At 41.8% G+C, this 20,201-nt stretch overlaps 1 protein-coding gene across 2 annotated transcripts in view; it reads right to left on the reverse strand.

The window, feature by feature from the left end:
- Positions 1 to 9,652: 9,652 nt before the first annotated feature.
- Positions 9,653 to 20,201, reverse strand: part of PITPNC1 (phosphatidylinositol transfer protein cytoplasmic 1) — a 130,614-nt gene continuing 120,065 nt past the window's right edge. The window contains exons 9-10 of one of the 2 annotated variants that reach the window (XM_081849935.1): positions 16,326 to 16,444; positions 10,595 to 10,733 (exon numbers count right to left, since the gene is read on the reverse strand). In XM_081849935.1, the coding sequence (XP_081706061.1) occupies positions 10,728 to 10,733; positions 16,326 to 16,444 (125 nt within the window). In that variant the 3' untranslated portion in view covers positions 10,595 to 10,727. Of the gene's footprint in view, positions 10,734 to 16,325; positions 16,445 to 20,201 lie in introns of both variants that reach the window. The other variant, XM_081849934.1, reaches the window with a different exon arrangement.

A 20,201-nucleotide genomic window follows, 5' to 3' on the forward strand; every position in this document is an offset into this window, starting at 1 on the left:
ATGTATATCCCTATGTGTATTAACGAGGCCTTCCCCACAGCCCTTCAAGCAGTCATATGGATGGTTGATCATGCCAGCGAGGTTTCATTTAAATGTAGATGAGTTTTACCGCATCTGATAAAAGAAAATGATTCAGAAATGAACAGCCCACACAAAAGCATGCATTTTTGTTATTTCATAAATGTTTTACACATTGCTTCTTTGCCAAATAAAACTGGCTGTAGGGGGAGTTGCATTAAAAATGTATTGTCACTTGTTATTTGCAAGAACACAACAGCTTTAGTTACTAATGTTTCGAAGGAGAACACCAAAGATTCAGGCAGACAAGTCCTAAAATGGTGGTACAGATTCTGTGGTGGAGATACTGCAACCATGCCGGCCAGGGCAGAAGGTGGGGTGAGGCAGATTTTCAGGACCCCATTTGGCATTTTAAAAACGTTACCTCTCATTGAAACCAATGGAAGGTAAAGTAAATCCAGGTCCAGCATACGTTTTCAGCTTATCTAGGGGCGTGATAGGGATACAAAGAGGCTTTTTGATGCAATGATCCAAGGCTTTCCCTGAACCAGTGGCTTCAAGTCACAAGACAGGAGATTCTGACTAAACATCAGGAAGAATTTTCTGACAGTAAGAGCTGTTCGGCAGTGGAACGGTCTCCCTTGGGAGGTTGTGGGCTCTCCTTCCTTGGAGGTTCTTAAGCAGAGGTTGGATGGCCATCTGTCGTGTATGATCTAGTTGAGATTTTTCCATCGCAAGGGTCCTTTCCAACTCTGCAATTCTGTAACAGCCCATTTTCAGGTCCACCACCCACGAAGCACCACTGATGGTATAGCCATGGTGGCATAGCTTTCCGCCAGGGCCGTCTTTACCTGGGGGTGCAAAAAAGCTCAACAACTTTGTGTTTGCCCCCCCCAAGGTCAACAACTTTGAGTTTGCCCCCCTAAAAAAGGGGGTGCTGGGCAGATCTTTGCAACCCACCGGCGCATATGCTAAAGACGGCCCTGCTTTCCGCAACCACATCAGAGAGACATCTGCCTGCATACCTCACAGTATGGCGCTTAGAATAGCTGCCTTAATAATTCTGTAAAATGTAAAAGTTCTTAGGACTGTACTTTTAAATATGGAATAGGCATTTCCCTTTCAAACTAATGTAGCAGGCAGTTTGGCTGGCTATTGTTTCATAACTTTTGTTATAATGCAGCTATTGTTTGCTGCAAAATGTATTAATAGTACCTGTAGTATACAAGTGAGAACTGGAATGGGTACTTAGTGTGCTGAGTACAGCCGAGTGATTTTTTGTTGTCGTAAGATTATACTCCAGTTGGAATATTAGTGGTGTCCTTGCAGTTATAATTGTTTTATATTGGGGGGGGGGGTTTGACGCTGAAGTTCGTTCCCTGTTTCTTATGCAACAAAGAACTGTGTGAATGGCTCAAATAGTTTATTTGATCCTACACCACAAAATACGAATCAATACTCCATATCATGCATCTCTATTGCTAGGAAGCTCTGCTTTTCTGCTGCGATCAAGCCACTGTCATACGTTTATTCACACTGAAGTTAGACCGTTGCAACATGTTCTACACGGGTTTGTCTTTGCAGAGTGTTTGGAATCTACAACTTGAATGGAATGTTTTTCAGGGACTGGGTAGATGCTTAAGGAGTGGGCATCGGGAAGAAGAAGGAAGAAGAGTTTGGATTTGATATCCCGCCTTTCACTCCCTTTTAAGGAGTCTCAAAGCGGCTAACAAGCTCCTTTCCCTTCCTCCCCCACAACAAACACTCTGTGAGGTGAGTGGGGCTGAGAGACTTCAGAGAAGTGTGACTGACCCAAGGTCACCCAGCAGCTGCATGTGGAGGAGCGGAGACACGAACCCGGTTCCCCAGATTACAAGACTACAGCTTTTAACCACTACACCACACTGACTCTCCCACACTGGCTCTCACACTGGGAGAAGTGGGGTTGGAGACTGATTTAGAAGAAGCAATCAGTGACCTGGGGGAAGGATTGGAAAGTGAACAGGAGGGACAGGTCAGGCTAGTGGAGTCAAGGACTTCCACACCTCCTCCTCCTGCCCCTACCTCTCCTGCTCCACTGTCTCCCAGGACCAGAAGAGGACTGAAATGGGAGGAGCAGAAACAGTTGCACGCAGGTGTAGTCTGGAATTAACTGTTAATGCTGGCTCCCGCTATTTTTCTAGAGTCTGCTGTATTGAATTGAGAGTATGTTGAGTTTAATGATTGTGAGTCCATTTTTTGTGCCTTCTGCCTCCCAAGCAGCATATAAACGTGAGCCCCAGTAGTGGTAGTGAACCTGATGATTTAAAATTTGAAGGAGCGCCTCCACCCCCATCGTTCTACCTGGACACTGAGGTCCAGTGCCGAGGGCCTTCTGGCGGTTCCCTCACTGCGAGAAGCCAAGTTACAGGCAACCAGGCAGAGGGCCTTCTTGGTAGTGGTGCCCACCCTGTGGAATGCCCTTCCAACAGATGTCAAAGAGAACAACAACTACCAAACTTTTAGAAGACATCTGAAGGCAGCCCTGTTTAGGGAAGATTTTAATGTTTGATGTATTACTGTATTTTAATATTTGGTTGGAAGCCGCCCAGAGTGGCTGGGGAAGTGGCTGGGGAAGCCCAGCCAGATGGGCGGGGTATAATTATTATTATTATTATTATTATTATTATTATTATTATTATTATTATGTGTCTCGATTTACCATCATTTTTCTGTTGCAGGTTGGCACAAAGTACTCTGGTTCTCGATGTAAAAATAATATATTTTGCACACACAAGCAAGCAACCGTAGGGGAGAAGCTCTAAATAAAAAGGTTTTCCCAGGAGAAACAATAGTGGTGAGCGATAAAGTTGGTGATTTACATACAGAAAATCCCAGCTTTAGTCCCTAGCATCTCCAGTTTTTATAAAGCCAGGTAGCAGATGATGGGAAAGACCTAGAGAGTCTGGTCAGATTAGATAATGGGCGAGTTAAACCAACTGTATAAGAAAGCTTCACCATACACTCCAGCATTCTAATCTAAGTTGAAAAATTATTACCCTTTACAAGGGACAAAGACCAAATGGAATATAGTCAACAGAACAACCCCATATGAAGTATTTCATTGTGTAAAAAAATTGTGACTTATATTTTGATGACAGCAGAACTGAACTCATTTCCACCCCAAAGGACTCCTCATATTCCACTAATGATACATATAAAATATTATAGGAAGGCTTCAGTTGTCCCAGGCCTTGTACAAGGCATCTTAGGGATCAGTTTGCAACCAGAGTGGTATAGTAATTGTCACCACTCGCAGCAACATCTTAGCCAGAAGTGAGAGACAGCTAAGGGAAAATGTTCATTTATTTTGCAATGTTCAGTAAAGTTTGTGTTGTGCCACATATTTCAAGCTTCTGCAGGCTGGATTTGAAGAGGAAAACGTTAATACAAAGTATATACCATATTTTTCGCTCTATAAGATGCACCAGACCACAAGACGCACCTAGTTTTTGGAGGAGGAAAATAAGGAAAAAAATATTCTGAATCTCAGAAGCCAGAACAGCAGGAGGGATCGCTGCGCAGTGAAAGCAGCAATCCCTCTTGCTGTTCTGGCTTCTGGGATAGCTGCGCAGCCTGCATTCACTCCATAAGATGCACACACATTTCCCCTTACCTTTTAGGAGGGAAAAAGTGAGTCTTACAGAGCAAAAAATACGGTAAATTAACATTCTTATAAGATCTGGATCTCATTGCATGAATTCACAGAAAGAAAACAGGCAGTCTTGGAAAGAAGATTGCTTGGTAGTTTATTTACAACAGAATGTAAGAAAAACGTGTAAAACGATAATAAATAACTGAAAAGCAACAATTAAGTGGTGTGAATGGAAACTATGATACTCGGATCCTTCTAAGCCTTGTATTGTTTTAACTCGGGCCGCTTGGTCCTCCTTTCATGGAACGAGCTTATCTAAACAATGTACTGTAACACTAAACCTATCAGCAAAAAACAATAATATACACAACATTCAAAGTCACAAGGATTGCCACAGAAGTAAAAACTTATTTCCATAAGTAACATTTAAAAATCAGAGGCTGTAATTAAAAGACCATGCCGGCCACACAAACTAAGAGGGTGTTTTTTTTGGGGGGGGGGGACAACAGTTAAGAATAGTTGTAGCTTCAAGCCTTTATTGACACATAAGACATCTAAATTAAGGCTGAATAACAGCAAGTTCCTATTGACAAATTCATTTATCCTCCCCTATTGCATTTACTAGCTGTAGCTGTTTCAAAGTGCATATGTTTGATTTATTCTATATGACAGCATGTTTTAAAGTTTTGGTGCAGCAAACCATTCAAAGAAGTGTGAGCAGAATTCAAAATTCTCAATGGGGCCTTCCTACCTTCTCCTCTCCAGCCTCCGGCACTGTCTGAAAATACTGCTTCTGAGGCTCAGGGGATCTCCAGGAGGATACTGGATGTGGTGTTTGCATTGGGAGGAGGGAATCAGTGAAAAGCTTTTGCTCTGCTTATGACTGCTCAGATTAAAACCACAGAACACTCTTTGTACATTCTCATATTAACAAACCTCTTGAATATTCTGTTACTCAATGAAACGTCCACTAGACAGAAATCTGGTTAAGAGAAACAGATTGAAGACATCTATTCTGGAGGAGCACCACTCCAGCAGGGAGTTGTGCAGTGAATTATCTCAGGATTATAGCCTTGGAGATGATTAAGTTGAATATTTCTGCAAATTTACTCAAATAGGCAAGCATAATGGTACAACAAACAGGAACGATGCCTGCTCATAAAAAGGGCGCCGTTGTCTTTTATGGCAGCTCAACCTGTTACTTGGCAAATTCAACATATGCCTGTATTGTTTCTCTCAGCAAACAGGTAGTGTCGACAACATAGCCTTTAAGTTCCTCTGATAAGGGCCCAGTGAAGGTTTATTGATACAAATATGGGAGGTTTTAAAGATGCATGTATATTCTCCACATGTTGTTACAGGACTTACTTGAACTTTTATGGTGTAGCTTTTAAAAAAGCATACTTCAGTTAATATTTTGCCTGAGTACAATGTCAAGATTGGAACTTTTAAGTCAAAAATTTTGGGAGTCTGTATCACAGGTAGGAGAGGTTGATTTGGAAAAAGCGGCAACACATACCTCCTTTTTATTTCTTCCCTAGCAGTGCTTCAATGTATACAATTTGCCTGTCACAAAAAAGGCAGGGTCAACAACACCACTGCAATGCCATAGTATTTTAGTTTTGCTGTGCTGCACCACACTTTTAAAAGTGCCAACTAAAACCACATTGTTCCACAAAACAAATAATATAAACACCCGCAGCTCTGTCTGTTCCTCACAATCAAACCTAAAAAATATACAAATTTGTACAAAGTAATTCAGACAATTTAGCAGTGAAAACTTCTTTTTGTATAAAAGACATATTAGTGCAACAAAAATATGTTAGAAATTTAATTTAGTTATTATTCTTGTGCTGGAAATATTTTTTAAAGCAGTTGTCATAGCATTGGGCGGGGGGGGGGATGGAAGGAGAAAATGAAAAGTTGTTTAATATTTGATAGCCTGATCAAGGCAAAAGCAGTGAGGGAAAACAGAAAATGATTGAGGAGTCTGCCATGACCCATGAAAATCATAGATGTAAGGATGATGTCAGTTCTCCAGAACAGATTTGTATCTGCTCTCCCCCACCGGTACAAAGACAGAAAGTAGGAGGCAGGAATGGAATGGGCTAGCCCATCATTGAGACATGCAGCGGAATTAAACTTGTGTCTTCTTCATTAAGCACCAGATTTAAATAGCATATCTAAGCTGAACAAACGCTTATAGATACAGTATTGAAGAGTGGGGAGGTAAAGCTGAAGATTCCATTAGTATTTTTCCATTGCATGCAATATTGCCTTTCTCTGTTTCAGATATGCACTATGCGGTCTGTTAAGTAACATCTTCTTGGGAGATGTTAATTCATTTACACAAGTGCTTCATCTCCACCCCTCCCCAAAGTCAAAGTAACGCAACAGGAGAGCAGGAAGTGAGACAGTTAAAACAAACACAATAATGCAGTCTGGCCCTATTGATTTGTGCGGAACATTCAAAAAAGGAGATAGAAGGATAGCAACATTTATTTGTAGGCCTACGGAACTTGTCACAATTCAATTGGCAGTAGTGCCACCTGTTAGCTACAGCTGCATGCTGATTCAGGGTAGATTTATATACAAAAGGTTTCTGATAATAAGGGTGGGTGGGAGGTATCACAACAGCCAAACAGAACAGCAGGATGTTGAGAAAGAATGAAAAAACAACAGACAATAATTGAGAGAAGGCATAAAGCTAAGTGTTAGGTGTATTCAGAACTAGTAGGTGGTGTTGGCCTTAGGTTCATGAAGCTGTCAAACCTACGAGCTGCATTCTGTCCTCCCACCCCACTTTTCTACCACTGAAACTACTCTTCTAAAATCACCTTACTATCTACTATTTAAACAAGCCACTTAGAAGTTGGAGGGGGGATTGAAGTCAGCTACTTTTTCCACACGCAACATCATGCTACCATGCTTGATAGAAATATATCCGCTATTTTATTTTTCCCAATGACTTAAAAGAGAAGCAACACTCTGAGGTCTGGATCTATATTTCTATTTGCTTCTGACAGAACGTGCATAATCTCATTACAAGTTTATGACACATTCACCACTTCACAAGGCCTGGTATAGCTTGGACAGTGAGTTACTAAGAACACGGCTAAAGAAAAGGGTGAAGGATTAATTGCAATTTGGAATTAATTATATCCTTAGCCCTCAGGACAATTATGGGACAATTATGTCAGGAAATAAAAGGACTCCTAATTTAAGTTGTGATATGGGGAAGCAACTTTAATTCCTGAGATTGAGGGTGATGCTACTAACAGGCCAGAAAGAATTCATCTCTTTCCCAGCTGTATGGCAATGTGCAACTGTTACTGTAATTCTCCATGGTTATTGTAGTAAAAAGGACATACTCTTAAGAGTGGATCAAAAAGTTGGTTGTGCAAGCAGAAAGGCACTTCCATTTGCACAAGGGCCTCCCTGCTGATTTCCCAGTCCTGCTGCAGTCCCGTGTCTCCTCCTACACTGTTCTGCAGGGTCCCTCAACCCTTAGGAGTTGAGTTTTGGGTGAGCACAAGGGGCTGTAGTAGGAAAGAGGTGCCAGGAAGGCCCTGTTGAGTGAACCTGTAAATTCTACTTTTCCCTGAAAGAAATTTAGCATGAAAGAAGCAACTCAGGAACTGACAGACTTTTTTTTTGCTTCTCTAAGAAGCATTGCATCATCACATTACTTTTGTGTGCTGTTGTGTGCTCCAAAACTGACTGGGTGGAGACATCTCCGTTAGCTTGTTTAGGTTAACCAAATTTTACGAGGTTTCACTTTCCTCTCTGAAGTCAATATGCTTCAGTCATAGGCATTATCTCCAGTTGGTCCACATATTGAAAGCTGAAACTGTTGTGCAGGCCAAAGGCTTATAGGCTGCTCCTAGCTTTCGTTGAAGAGATATAGTTATTTAGAGAATTTGTCCTCCTTTTCAGAATTTCAGTTGCATTGCAATTTATTATTGTCTTGTTGCAGTATTTTGAGCATGGGAGATCCTCTCCAAACTAGAAGTGATCTCCTTGCTTTGCATGCACTGGTAGACTCAGGGGCAGAGTTCATGCTTTGCGAGATTCCAGTTAAATCTCCAGCACCTGCAGGTAGGGTTGATAATGTCCTCTGTCTGAAACCTTGGAAAGCAGTGACTGTAGACAATATTAGTAATAGTCAATATTGTCTATTACTGTAGACAAACTAGATGGACCAACGTTCAGACTTAGATAGGGCAGCTTCCTTGTTATAAATCTGTCCCCTATACTCCTGTCTGCTAATTACTTTCAACTCAAGAGAGCTGAATGGGTGGTGTTCTTCCCTACCTCTGGTGGAAGAAATTCCTACAGAGTTTTTACTTCCCCCATTTTGGGGAAATCTTAAAAACATAACGAATATACATGGCCTTGTTCACATCCCCAGCTATTGTTACCCATAGTTTGGCGCCAGAATGAAACAGGCCACATACTACCACTTAAAATAATCGGTTGTTTTGATCTAGACATGAGGAGGCCCACCGTCACAACGCTTAAGAACCCTTGTCTTAAACTGCTTACCTAACCAGCCTTTGCCAAGCTGGTGACCCTCCAGATGTTTTGGACTACAATTCCCATTCGTTCCAGCCAGCATAGTTATACTGGCTTGGGCTGATGCAAAACGTCTGGAGGGCCCCTTGTTGGCAAAGGCTGCTCCAGTCTGATTAAAGAAACCAATGGCGGCAGAATTATACAGTGATCAGCAATCAATATGGTAATAAACCAACTATATACTATCTTAAATCCCCAGTCAGATGTTAGCTTTGTCATCTTACCCTTAAGGTAAGGAGAATTTGGTCTGCCACCTCCCACTGTCTCCTTATAGTGACCTGCTTTCAGGCTTTTCACCAGTCAGCAGCTTACCTTCTCCCTAACATATACTCTTTCTCCTCCTCCCTGCTGTTTCTTCCAGCAAGTGTTGGGAACTATAGACAAGCAAGGCCGTGGGTAGGCTGGAAAGAGCCTTTTTAAAAAGCATACTGGATTGCCACACAATATAAAAGAGGGTGGGAGGGAAGCTAGTAAGCTGCTGTTTTCCACATCTCTCTCTCTTTCAAGGTTGTTCCCTAAAATAATGTATCCTTATTCAGGCATTATTTCTGTACAGGAAATGTCAACATGTATGGGGGGGGGGCACATCCACTAGCTCTGCCCCTGCATGTACTCATCCTGCCACACTATTCCCAAACTTCTCGCATTGAGTAGAATAGGTGTGGTCTACCTGTGTTTGTGGACGCGGGTGGCGCTGTGGGTTAAACCACAGAGCCTAGGACTTGCCGATCAGGTCGGTGGTTCGAATCCCCGCGACAGGGTGAGCTCCCGTTGCTCGGTCCCTGCTCCTGCCAACCTAGCAGTTCAAAAGCATGTCAAAGTGCAAGTAGATCAATAGGTACCGCTCCGGCGGGAAGGTAAACAGTGTTTCCGTGCGCTGCTCTGGTTCGCCAAAAGCAGCTTAGTCATGCTGGCCACATGACCTGGAAGCTCCCTTGGCCAATAAAATGAGATTTGCGCTGCAACCCCAGATTTTGCCACGACTGGACTTAAAGGTCAGGGGTCCCTTTACCTTTACCTGTGTTTGTATGATGGAGCAGGGTTTCTAACTGGCTTCTACTTGTACTCAACTATCCTCCTTGAGCCCCTCCCTTTTCAACACTAGAAGGCAGGGAAAAAGTGGGGTGGGAATGGGACACTGGGCAGTATGTCAGGTCACATGCACCCCAACACAGGTCATTTCCTGTTCAGGCAAGACACCTGAATAGGGCTTCTGTTTCTCACAGCTAAGGAGCAGAAAGTGGGTTGATGGCAACCCGCCTTAGAATGGCATCCATCACATCAGTTACTGACCATTCTTGTTGGCCATTGGCAGAATGGGAAGCTTTATAGCCTAGAATAGCTTAACACCTGCTCACAGTCTAGCAGAAAACTGACTGAACGTTATCTTTCATTTTTAAAAGGATTTTACATCGGGTGTTTTGTCTGGTTTCATAGGAATTCTGAGGGCTTGAAATAAATCACTGAACTATTTCAATTGCTTGTGTTCCCATCTTGCTCTCTGCAACGACATTCCCAAATACCAACACAGAACAGCTATACAACAGCACACCATAAAAAGGAGTCACAAATTTTGTGCAAGATACAAATAGTTCCAAGGGTCTAAAAATAAGTATAATGAATTACAACCGGAGCTCACTGGTTCTTTAGTTTTGAAGAGTTTAAAGTGTGCATTAGCTGCGCTCCAAATCCTGAGTTGTATTCAGTAAAACAAGAATCTGAATAATTACTGTTGGTATTCAAGTGTTTCTCAGTGAATAGCAGTTCAAAGGTTTACTTTAAGGTGCACTTGGCCTGAGAGTAAAAAGGATTTTAGAAATTGAGATATAATGGCTTGAAATGAGAAATGTCATTTGAAACTGTCCCTCAATAGTCCCTCATTCTCAAGATGTCCTTGCCACCTTTATTAAATCCATATAACATCTCCAGTCATAAATGCTATATATGAGAATATCTTTTGTTTACTACAGTTGCTATGTAGAGACTGACTTTTGCTTTTGCAAGCTTGTTTCATTTTGGGTTGATAGCAACATCTGTCATATGGCTTAGAGCTGCAGTCTAGGAATCGGAGCATATGAACTATGTTCTCGCATGCACTTAGCTAACTAGTTTAAGGGACAAGCCTGATGGGGAGCGGGGAAAGGTCATACTTTCAGATCAGTAAATTTTGTTTACACAAAACAACTACCATGAGCTTTGCAAATGCTATTCTTTCAGTCATGGCTTGTCATGAAAACATGCTGGGTTTAGAGAGCTTTTTTGTCTGGATCTGGGAGGGTGAGAGTTTCTGGGGCAGATTTTTTCCGTTGCCGGTCTTTGGGAACTGATAGAAATTCAGGTGCCTCTGTGGAGAGAGGTGTAGACGGAGCACTAGAAGGAGCACTGCGGATTGAAGAAGGGAGGGAGACATTAGAGATCGATATTGCAGGAGGGAAGATCCCAATTTTCTTGTTGGTGGCTTCCTGAGTTGCTCGTTCAAATTCCCGGACTTCATCCATAGTCATGTCTTCAATGAGAAGAAAAGGAAGAAAGACAAAATAATGTTAGAACCACTGCACATGTTTGTTCCAGGCTTTTTAAAGATGCTAGTCTGCATGACCATTATTATTCCAGTGCATTAGAACTCGAAAGGGAAGGGAAGCTATTGCCAGGGAATTTCACAACTGGCCACTGAAATTTCAGGAGGCACATTTCAGGCACCGTTCGTATCGTTCTTGGAGCTGCCGAAACTGAAAAGTAATTCCTCACATTGATACCAAAATTTAGGCGTCTGTTTCTATGAATTTTGGGCAATTCCACTGTTTATATTCTTGTCTGTCCTTGCTCCAACATGGGCAGAATTCACATATAAATGGAAGACGCAGCAGGCTTCGAATTCTAGCCCAGCTCAAGCAAACCATTGCTTCTTTAATAGCTATTTCCATCTAGTGAACTGATGTTAAAATGCTATTTTTGCAAATAGAGGCTCAAGATAGGCCTTGATGGTTACTTTATAAAAACAACTGATCATGTGAACGTCATAGATACGCTACACTGAATAGCATGCTATCTTCAACTCTGGTGTAGCTGTTTAAGATCAGATGGTCAGACACTCTAATTTTCTATATTATCAGCTAAGCTTTGTCAGGTGAGTCCCCACCAGCTTGGGCCCATTTTCAGTATCTCAACTATCTCATAAGCAGTAGGCTTTGGTAACATCATCATCATCATCATCATCATCATCATTACCTTCCTTTTCTAAGGGGCATGAAAGTGTCTCTCTATACAATGCCCTGTACACAGCATATTCATACAGAAAATTAATTAGATCACGACCACCAAAAAGAAGCTGAGATTATTATGAATGAAACAACGAGAATCCTCTTCCATCTCTGTTTAAGTTTGTTCCTTGACGGATTGTTAAAAAACACTCAAACCAAGGTAATACAGAGTTGAAAGGAAACTTGGAAGTCCATCTGGTCTAGCTAGTTATATTGTAAATAATCTCAGTGACAACAGATGATTCATTTGAGACCTGCTTTAAGGGTGCTTCCAGAGAGGGGCGATATACAGCCAGTGGATTGTTCAGGTTTGATTTTCCCATGTGTGCAATTGGCAAATGAGCTTTCACACGCTCCCGTTTTTTCATTAGTGACTATTCCTTGCTATTCTACCGCTTGCAATCCGCACCAATGGACAGATTTTGATGGAACGTGTCTGGAGGTTTTTACTTCCCTATCCATCAGTATATCTGACCATGGACATCCAGAAAATTAAAATCCCAGGAACAGCATGAGAGCAAATGTTACCAGCCGTAGTTAGCATGTTTCACAACGGACAATATGGAGGGTTGTGTGTGTGGAATCATAGACTTGTAGAGTTGGATGGGACCCCAAGAGTCATCTAGTCCAATCCCTGGCAATGCAGGAATCTCAACTAAAGAAGTGATGACAGGTGGCCCTCCAACCTCTGCTTAAAAACCTCCAAGGAAGGAGGCATATCAATTTCTATTTGGTTATGTTTATTTTTTAACACACAGGCTCATATCATTTGGGATGCTGTAAATAAAATGGCTAGGGACGCAGGTGGCACTGTGGTCTAAATTCCAGCTCATACTTTCCCCCCCTTTTCTTTTTTCCATTTAATCTAGCTTCCACTTTAGTGTGGAATATCAAACATACATATGTTGGACACGGGTGGCGCTTTGAGTTAAACCACATAGCCTAGGACTTGCTGATCAGAAGGTTGGTGGTTCGAATCCCCGCAGGGGGGTGAGCTCCCGTTGCTCGGTCCCAGCTCCTGCCAACCTAGCAGTTCAAAAGCACGCCCAAAAGTGCAAGTTGATAAACAGGCACCGCTCCGGTGGGCGGGAAGGTAAACGGCATTTCCGTGCACTGCTCTGCTTTGTTGTGTGGGAGGAAGGGAAAGGAGATTGTTAGCCGCTTGAGACTCCTTAGGGTAGTGATAAAGCGGGATATCAAATCCAAACTCTTCTTCTTTAGTCATGCTGGCCACATGACCTGGAAAAACTGTCTGCGGACAAATGCTGGCTCCCTCGGCCTGTAAAACGAGATAAGTGCCGCTACCCCAGTCATCTGCAACTGGACTTAACTGTCAGGGGTTCTTTACCTTTACCTTTTTAAACAAAATGGCTAGGCTAGGAAGGAGAAGTGCAGTGCTAAACAGTATCCACTAAAACATCACCACACCTATGACAAACGAACCACCAGACCAAGCTAATGAGCTTCTACACCAACAGTATTTGCATATATATATATATATATATATATATATATATATGACGTGTTGGATAGGCAAAGGTAAAGGGACCCCTGACCATTAGGTCCAGTTGTGACCGACTCTGGGGTTGCGGCGCTCATCTCGCTTTATTGGCCGAGGGAGCTGGCGTACAACTTCCGGGTCATGTGGCCAGCATGACTAAGCTGCTTCTGGCGAACCAGAGCAACGCACGGAAACGCTGTTTACCTTCCCACTGGAGCGGTACCTATTTATCTACTTGCACTTTGACGTGCTTTTGAACTGCTAGGTTGGCAGGAGCAGGGACCGAGCAACGGGAGCTCACCCCGTCGCGGGGATTCGAACCACCAACCTTCTGATCGGCAAGTCCTAGGCTCTGTGGTTTAACTCACAGTGCCACCCGTGTCCAACATATCCGCGTATGTTTGATATTCCACACTAAAGTGGAAGCCAGATTAAATGGAAAAAAGAAAAGGGGGGGGGAGTATGAGCTGGAATTTTGATGACATCATAAGGACCCTGGAAAAAACCAAACATGCACATGAGCAGCAACAATTCCACAATAAACCCCTGTCTGGAAGCACCCTAAGTGAGAAGAACCTGTGTTTGAGAAAACATTCCAGTCTTGTTTTCATTCCAGTGATGAACCTGTTAAGAATCCAGCTGGTGAGCTCAAACCTGAAGGAATTACACTGCTGAAAAAAATGGCTGATGCAAAGCACGTGCAACCAGGCCATGGAACATGTCCTTCTTTTCACAGTGAAAGGCTTTGGGTTTTCATTCACAAATTAATCAAATATTAGTTAGACACTGCTGCACAGTTCCACCAGAGGGCAGAATTACTTCACCGTAAATAAAGTTTTCCCTCCTAGAAAATTCCAAAGCACAATTCTTTCTGGTTATTTCCCCTCTACCGATACAAAATTCAAGATGGGTTCAGCAAAAGGTCATCTGAGATTTGCATGCCTCAAATCCAGGTTGCTGTTTTGAATACTAGCAAAGGGTTTGTTTATTCAATGCAAAACCCAGCTTGGTTTCAGTTTCAGCTTTTCTTCAATGAAATGGACTCACATGAAAGAAACTCAGAGCTTGCCCACATTTGAGCATTGTGTAGCAGTCAATCCACTAAAATTAGACCAGACTAGGCCATATCCACACATATCTGAATTTGAATACGAGGAGCAATTCATTCTTTTTATTCATACCAGTAGTCACTCCCTTTTGTGTTTGCCCCTACCTTCTAATTTTATTCTATTGATTATATTATGTCAATTAAGTACCAGGACACAGATAGCTGCATGCACACCTCTCTCTTTTTAATTCCCCCCACCCAGGAAATGTGCATAAGCACAAAGGCAATTGTAAATGCTCAGCACATATCTTTATTTAGTGCAAATCTGAGGGATCAAAAGAAAAAAAACAAAGCTACACTCCTCTGTCCAGGAGCATGCTAGACATGCCAGTTATTAGCATGCTGGAAAAGAAACAAAAGCAATTCTAAATCCTCAGCACATACTTTTCAGATTGCTGCACAGTTATCTGGTGCAGAATTTTTTAATGTGGTTTGCGCAGTTTTCTGGTTTTGTGCACATCTGATGGATCAATATATATATTATGGCTATGTTCCTCTTGGTAGCATGGCCAGAAAATAAATGAAAGCACTGACGAAATAGTGGCCATGGAAAGAGGAGTGGCAGAAAGTAATGACTGATCCACTCTGCCCAAACCACCAAAATAAATTGTCTGCAACCCCAAATGGAGTGGTAGGGAACCTGGTTTCCCCCACCTTACTGGATTAACCCCAGATCTGGTAAAGCTGAAATTACAGGAGAAAAGCATTGAGATTGGTGTTGTTTGAGGGTAATGCCATGTGGATTATGGAAATTTAAATGGGAATGCAAGCACACAATAAACTCCAGTGTGGACAAGCCCAAAGAAAAGCTGAAAAAGGTTACAACCCCCCCCCCCAAATTAATTATACGTACCACTGTTCCCAAGCAAAAGCTCTTTTGAAAAGACCTGTTACAGTCAAATGCCTCAAGGCCTATCAGCAGGCTAGACAACCTTCTAATTAACTTTAGCTACTCATCACTTCTATGGGAAAGATATTGGTAAAAGACTAGGAGAGTGCAGATTGCACGGGTATCAATATTATGAGGCTGCTAGAATCACTTGATATTCGTGGCGAAACTGACACCCAAACACATGATCGGCAAAAGGCAGCAGAGTAGGAATTGAAGATGTGGCAGAGTCCCATGGGAATGGAAATCCATGATCGTAACAGTTGAGAGCGGTGCTGAGCAGCTACACCGTGCTATAATTCGCACTGTCCATTGGGCTGCTGATGGGAGTAGGCATTCGTTTACCTGTTTCTCAAAGCAAGTATTTTACTCACTTGAGATAATTGCCCCAGCTCTGCTCTCTTCCATTTGCTGTTTGATTAATGAGCATTCACGTGGCTTTGAATCAATCAAACCGAAGCTCAGCACACTGCTCAGGAGATCTCTCGTGCCCAAACTTTCCCAATAATTTCAGTGGATGGAGACCATCCTTGCGCACAAAAACATAGCCAGTCTGTTCTGAAGGATAGTGCTGGCTCTGTGTTGCCTGGTTCTGATCTAACAGACCACCAACTTTGGTGGAAAGCACAGCTCCAATTATTGGCTCAGGGAACTTGGATGTAAATCTGCAACTTGGTGCGCCCAGTTGACTCTAACCTGACAGTTTCATTTTCCACTGGAAGTAGATACCTACATCTGAAGTTAAAACAGGCATACCCCAAAACAGGAGTTGCAACACAGATCTCCTCAGACTGTAAGCCTGGCTTCACACTGTGTTCACAATACCAGGGACAGATGTAACAAACAAAGCAAACACTGAGTCAGTTCACGGCCATGTGCGCCTTTTCAAAAGAGTGCAGTATTTGTTCAAGTGAACATTGGTTTGTTGCCTGCATTAAAACACACACATGCAACAGTCCATTTTTTGAAAATATGAGGGGAAAGATGCTTTGAAGAGGGAGCGAGAAGTGGTCTTGTGGCAACATAGGGAGTTAAACAACCAGGGCTATGCATAGCTGTCTCAGAACTGGATTTTTAAGATAAGGTTGTACATTTGGGGGTGGGCAAATGCGCTGAGGATATTTCTACAGCAGGCTCACCACTCCGATTTTATCTGAGCTTTATGTTGACCCTTCTAATTCTCCACTGGGAAAATGGCGCAAAGGAGGAAATCAAGGCGAGCCTTTGCACTGATGAATTCTGCTTCCACAGAAATCATTGTCATGAAAAATCTGACCACTTGTGTTCTTTCTTTTTTGCTCTAGCAGAGGGTGGGCAATATTTTTAAAGAGGCTACATACACTTCCTTTGGCATGGCTCTCTATTTCACCCACAGGAGATGAATGTTGATCGCAAACTTTAATGTTGGTTTTTTCATGCATATTTTTCTCATATTCTCGAACATCCTCCATAGTCATATCTGAAAAAAGTTCAAGATGTTGGGTTGTTTTCTCTATTAATTCAATCCAGGCTTGAATGAAAGGGAAGAGTCTAGGGAGAATTATCTTTCTAGCAAAAGCCAAAAAGCAGAAGCCGGCTAGCTTTATGAGGATTCATAATAAAGATTGTTAAGTTAAACCAGCCAAGGAAGGTATAAGAAGGTTGAGTTAAGGGATAATTGCAGAATGGGGGTGCTTGGAAGCTGGGATGTTTTTGTCAAGTGAGGTTGGCAGGAAGGTGTGGGGTGCAGGCTTTGCTAGAGGCAAACATCTTCTAAAATAAATTTAGAAGATTTCCTGGAAAAAAAGAGGAAGGATTAAGGAACAGCACGAGAGTTTACTTACCTTGTCAGAGACATGCCAGGAAAACTCTACATTATGTATAATGACACACGATTTACAAAAAAAAGTAGCTTCATTGTTTTAACACTACACAGCTCAGCTTTGAGAGATTATGTGTTTTTGGATTTCGACAATTTGTATAGTGCTTAATCATAGCCAACCCTACGCAGTGTAGTGAAGGACTGCAGAAAGTACATATGAATAGTGAAAGGATTCAAACACTTTGAAAGGTAAATCCAAATAAACATGTGCTTTGTAGAGCTACCCAAGAAAGTCATACGCAAACCGGATCCACTAGGACGTGTGTATACTTAAAGCATTTCAAAGTTTTGCAGGAGCTCCACTGTGAAGTGCTTACCTTCACAGATCTTACATTATACTACAGGGGTAGGCAGACTTCAGTCTTGTTGGATCTACATTGTAATTTTATTAGACCCCCCTCCCCAACAAAATATCTGCCAATGACACCCAACAGTTAGATTTTTTGAAGGGGGTGATCGTGAGCACATTCTGAGCCCTGGAATTGGATATCAGTACCAGAAATGAATTGAACTCACAGTCCTTTCATACAAATACTCCTGATTAGCTTTGTTCATTTCAGTGGCCTACTTCAGGTGACAAAATTCATTTTGGTGTTTCTATTTTTTTTAAAATAAAAAAAAAGGGTATAAGAAACCATTGCTGATGTAGTGCCAATTAATCAGAGATCTACAGTGTCGAATGTAGTCCTAACAATACGTTGTATCACCACTGGCATGAGTCATGGATTATCATATTTTAATATTAGTGTACTTAGAATGAAGGAGCATTAAAGCGTTGATAAAAGAAGCTTATAAGCAATGAAAATGGCACGATCAAAAGCACTTTTGCCGGGCAAAGTACATGCTCTTCATTAGCAGCACTTCAGTTAATAATGAAATAATGTTGTCTTATAGCAATGTTAATTGCATATTAAGATGAAACCCTAAGCTTATTTATCTGGAAGTAAAAACCGTTGAAATAATGAAAATACTTCCAAATGAACAAGTTTAGGATTGAGGTTTAGAGGGCAGTGCAACAACAAAATCCACATTTTTAGAATAAGCAAAATCCCAATGCATTGGCCCACTGAATGCTTGATACCATCGATTGATATACACCTTATAAATATCTAGCTTTAAACATATAACAAATATTGAGCTATGGTGACCAATTAATCATTACTTGAAAGGAAGCTTTCCTTTATTTTACTTCTGCAGCAAATTTTAAAAAGCCCCAAGCATTTAAAACATGCCAATTATTTAAAATAATTTGCCATTATCCTGCACCAGCAGTTTAGGCACAGGTTTGCTGGAGAAGTTATTATTATTATTATTATTATTAAAATTTGTATACTGCCCTTCATCTGAAGTTCACACAACATAAAAATACAAAATGAATACAACAGAAAGCTATTCACTCATTGCTGTGCTCCTGGTTCCAAAAGGAAATGTATATTTTATTTTATTTTGGAGGGGCAACGTTCCCCTTATGCCAGGATGCCACTAGCATCCTATTCTGCTTCAGCAGCATGCTGTACAAATTCAATGAAGAGAAGAGAAACCTAGTTATTGGGCAGAGGTAGGAACAGAAGAGTCTTTTATGAAAAATAAATGTTTGGGGGCATGCTTCGAGGGTGAATGTGCAATAAAACGGACATAAAGTGGCATGATGTTGCTGCGGGAAGTGGGTGGCTTTGCACTATATATCACAGTGCTTCTGTGGATAAGAACTTATTCGTGAATTAAAGTTATGTTTTCGTCCATGAAAGCTGTTCAAGACCTTCCTGAGCATATTCAATAGATGCAAACAGGCAAACCACATCTATCGCAGTGGCTCTGGGGTTTTTCCTGGGGGTCTGGTTTCATCTGCATGAAGCACTATAAAAACTTAGAAACTGAGTTTATCTACCGTGCGTGATCTAGGGGCGCGGGTGGCGCTGTGGGTTAAACCACAGAGCCTAGGACTTGCCAATCAGAAGGTTGGCGGTTTGAATCCCTGCAACGGGGTGAGCTCCCGTTGCTCGGTCCCTGCTCCTGCCAACCTAGCAGTTCGAAAGCATGTCAAAGTGCAAGTAGATAAAGAGGTACCGCTCTGGCGGGAAGGTAAAAGGCGTTTCCGTGCGCTGCTCTGGTTCACTAGAAGCGGATTAGTCATGCTGGCCACATGACCCAGAAGCTGTACGCTGGCTCCCTCAGCTAATAAAGCAAGATGAGCGCCACAACCCCAGAGTCGGTCACAACTGGACCTAATGGTCAGGGGTCCCTTTACCTTTATCTTTACTGTGGGTGATGACTACAACACTGTCCCAAGTGCCTGAAAATCTGTCAGATGTGCACAAAGCTGTGAGAAGGGGTTGACAAAATCCCCTTACAGTGCCAATCTAATATTAGGTGCAGGGCCAAGAGACTGCCTGAATTCAGGTTAACTGCACAATTCTTCAACCCACTTTCCTAAGAATTGATCCTGCATAGCAGTTCCTTCTCGCAGTATTACTCTCACACTGAATGCCTGTGCAGATGCTAACTTGTAGAACTGTACCAATGAATGCTTTACCTAAACTTGTAGAACAATTCTGTTTTCCTTTCTGAAAAGATTAACATTATATTCATAATGAAAACATTATTGTTGTATTAATAACAGTGACATATGGAAAATGAACCAAGCTGAAATACCAGAAATCCCTTTTGTTGGGAAACAGTTTTACACAGCTCAGATGGAACGGTGGGACAACATGGTTAAAAATAATGGTTTAGAAACAGGGAGCTGCAGAATTAACTTGATTTGTTTTTGTTTTTCTCCATAGAGGAAATATTCTCAAGGCATAGGATGGACAGTTAGGGTTGGACTAGTTCTAATTACCCTTCACCTTTCTATCTTTGTGTTAATTACCCGACGAAGGCTGACAGCACTAATCCTCCTTCTGACACTTACTTTTCCTTTGATCGAGTCACCTAATCATTCCTGTTCACTTTTCCATCTGTAAAATGCAGATAATAATCCTTATTTCACAGACTGCTAGGGTGATTAATGTGTGAACTGTGCTTTGAAGATTGAACTTGTTAAGCTCTATTGTGGTCCAAGCCCCTTCTAGATTTTCTTCCTCCTGCTACTATATTTGCAGTAGTTTGGGGGGTGATTCAGTTGTATAACTCTATTTTGATACTTATCTTTCTGTAGCTTACTTGCCATTTTTTATTTTTAACCAAAACTCTGTAGGCTTACTTGCATTTCATTGGGTAAACCTGAAAATGAAGGTCTTAGGACAGCTTTACACAAGACTATCACCCAAAATGAATATACACATAATGCATATACACATAAATGCATATCATGAGTGACATCCAATATTAGTTGCATTTAGGGTAGATTCTTTAG

Source organism: Podarcis erhardii (assembly GCF_964252035.2).
Source record: "Podarcis erhardii genome assembly, chromosome: 2".
NCBI lineage: Eukaryota > Metazoa > Chordata > Lepidosauria > Squamata > Lacertidae > Podarcis > Podarcis erhardii.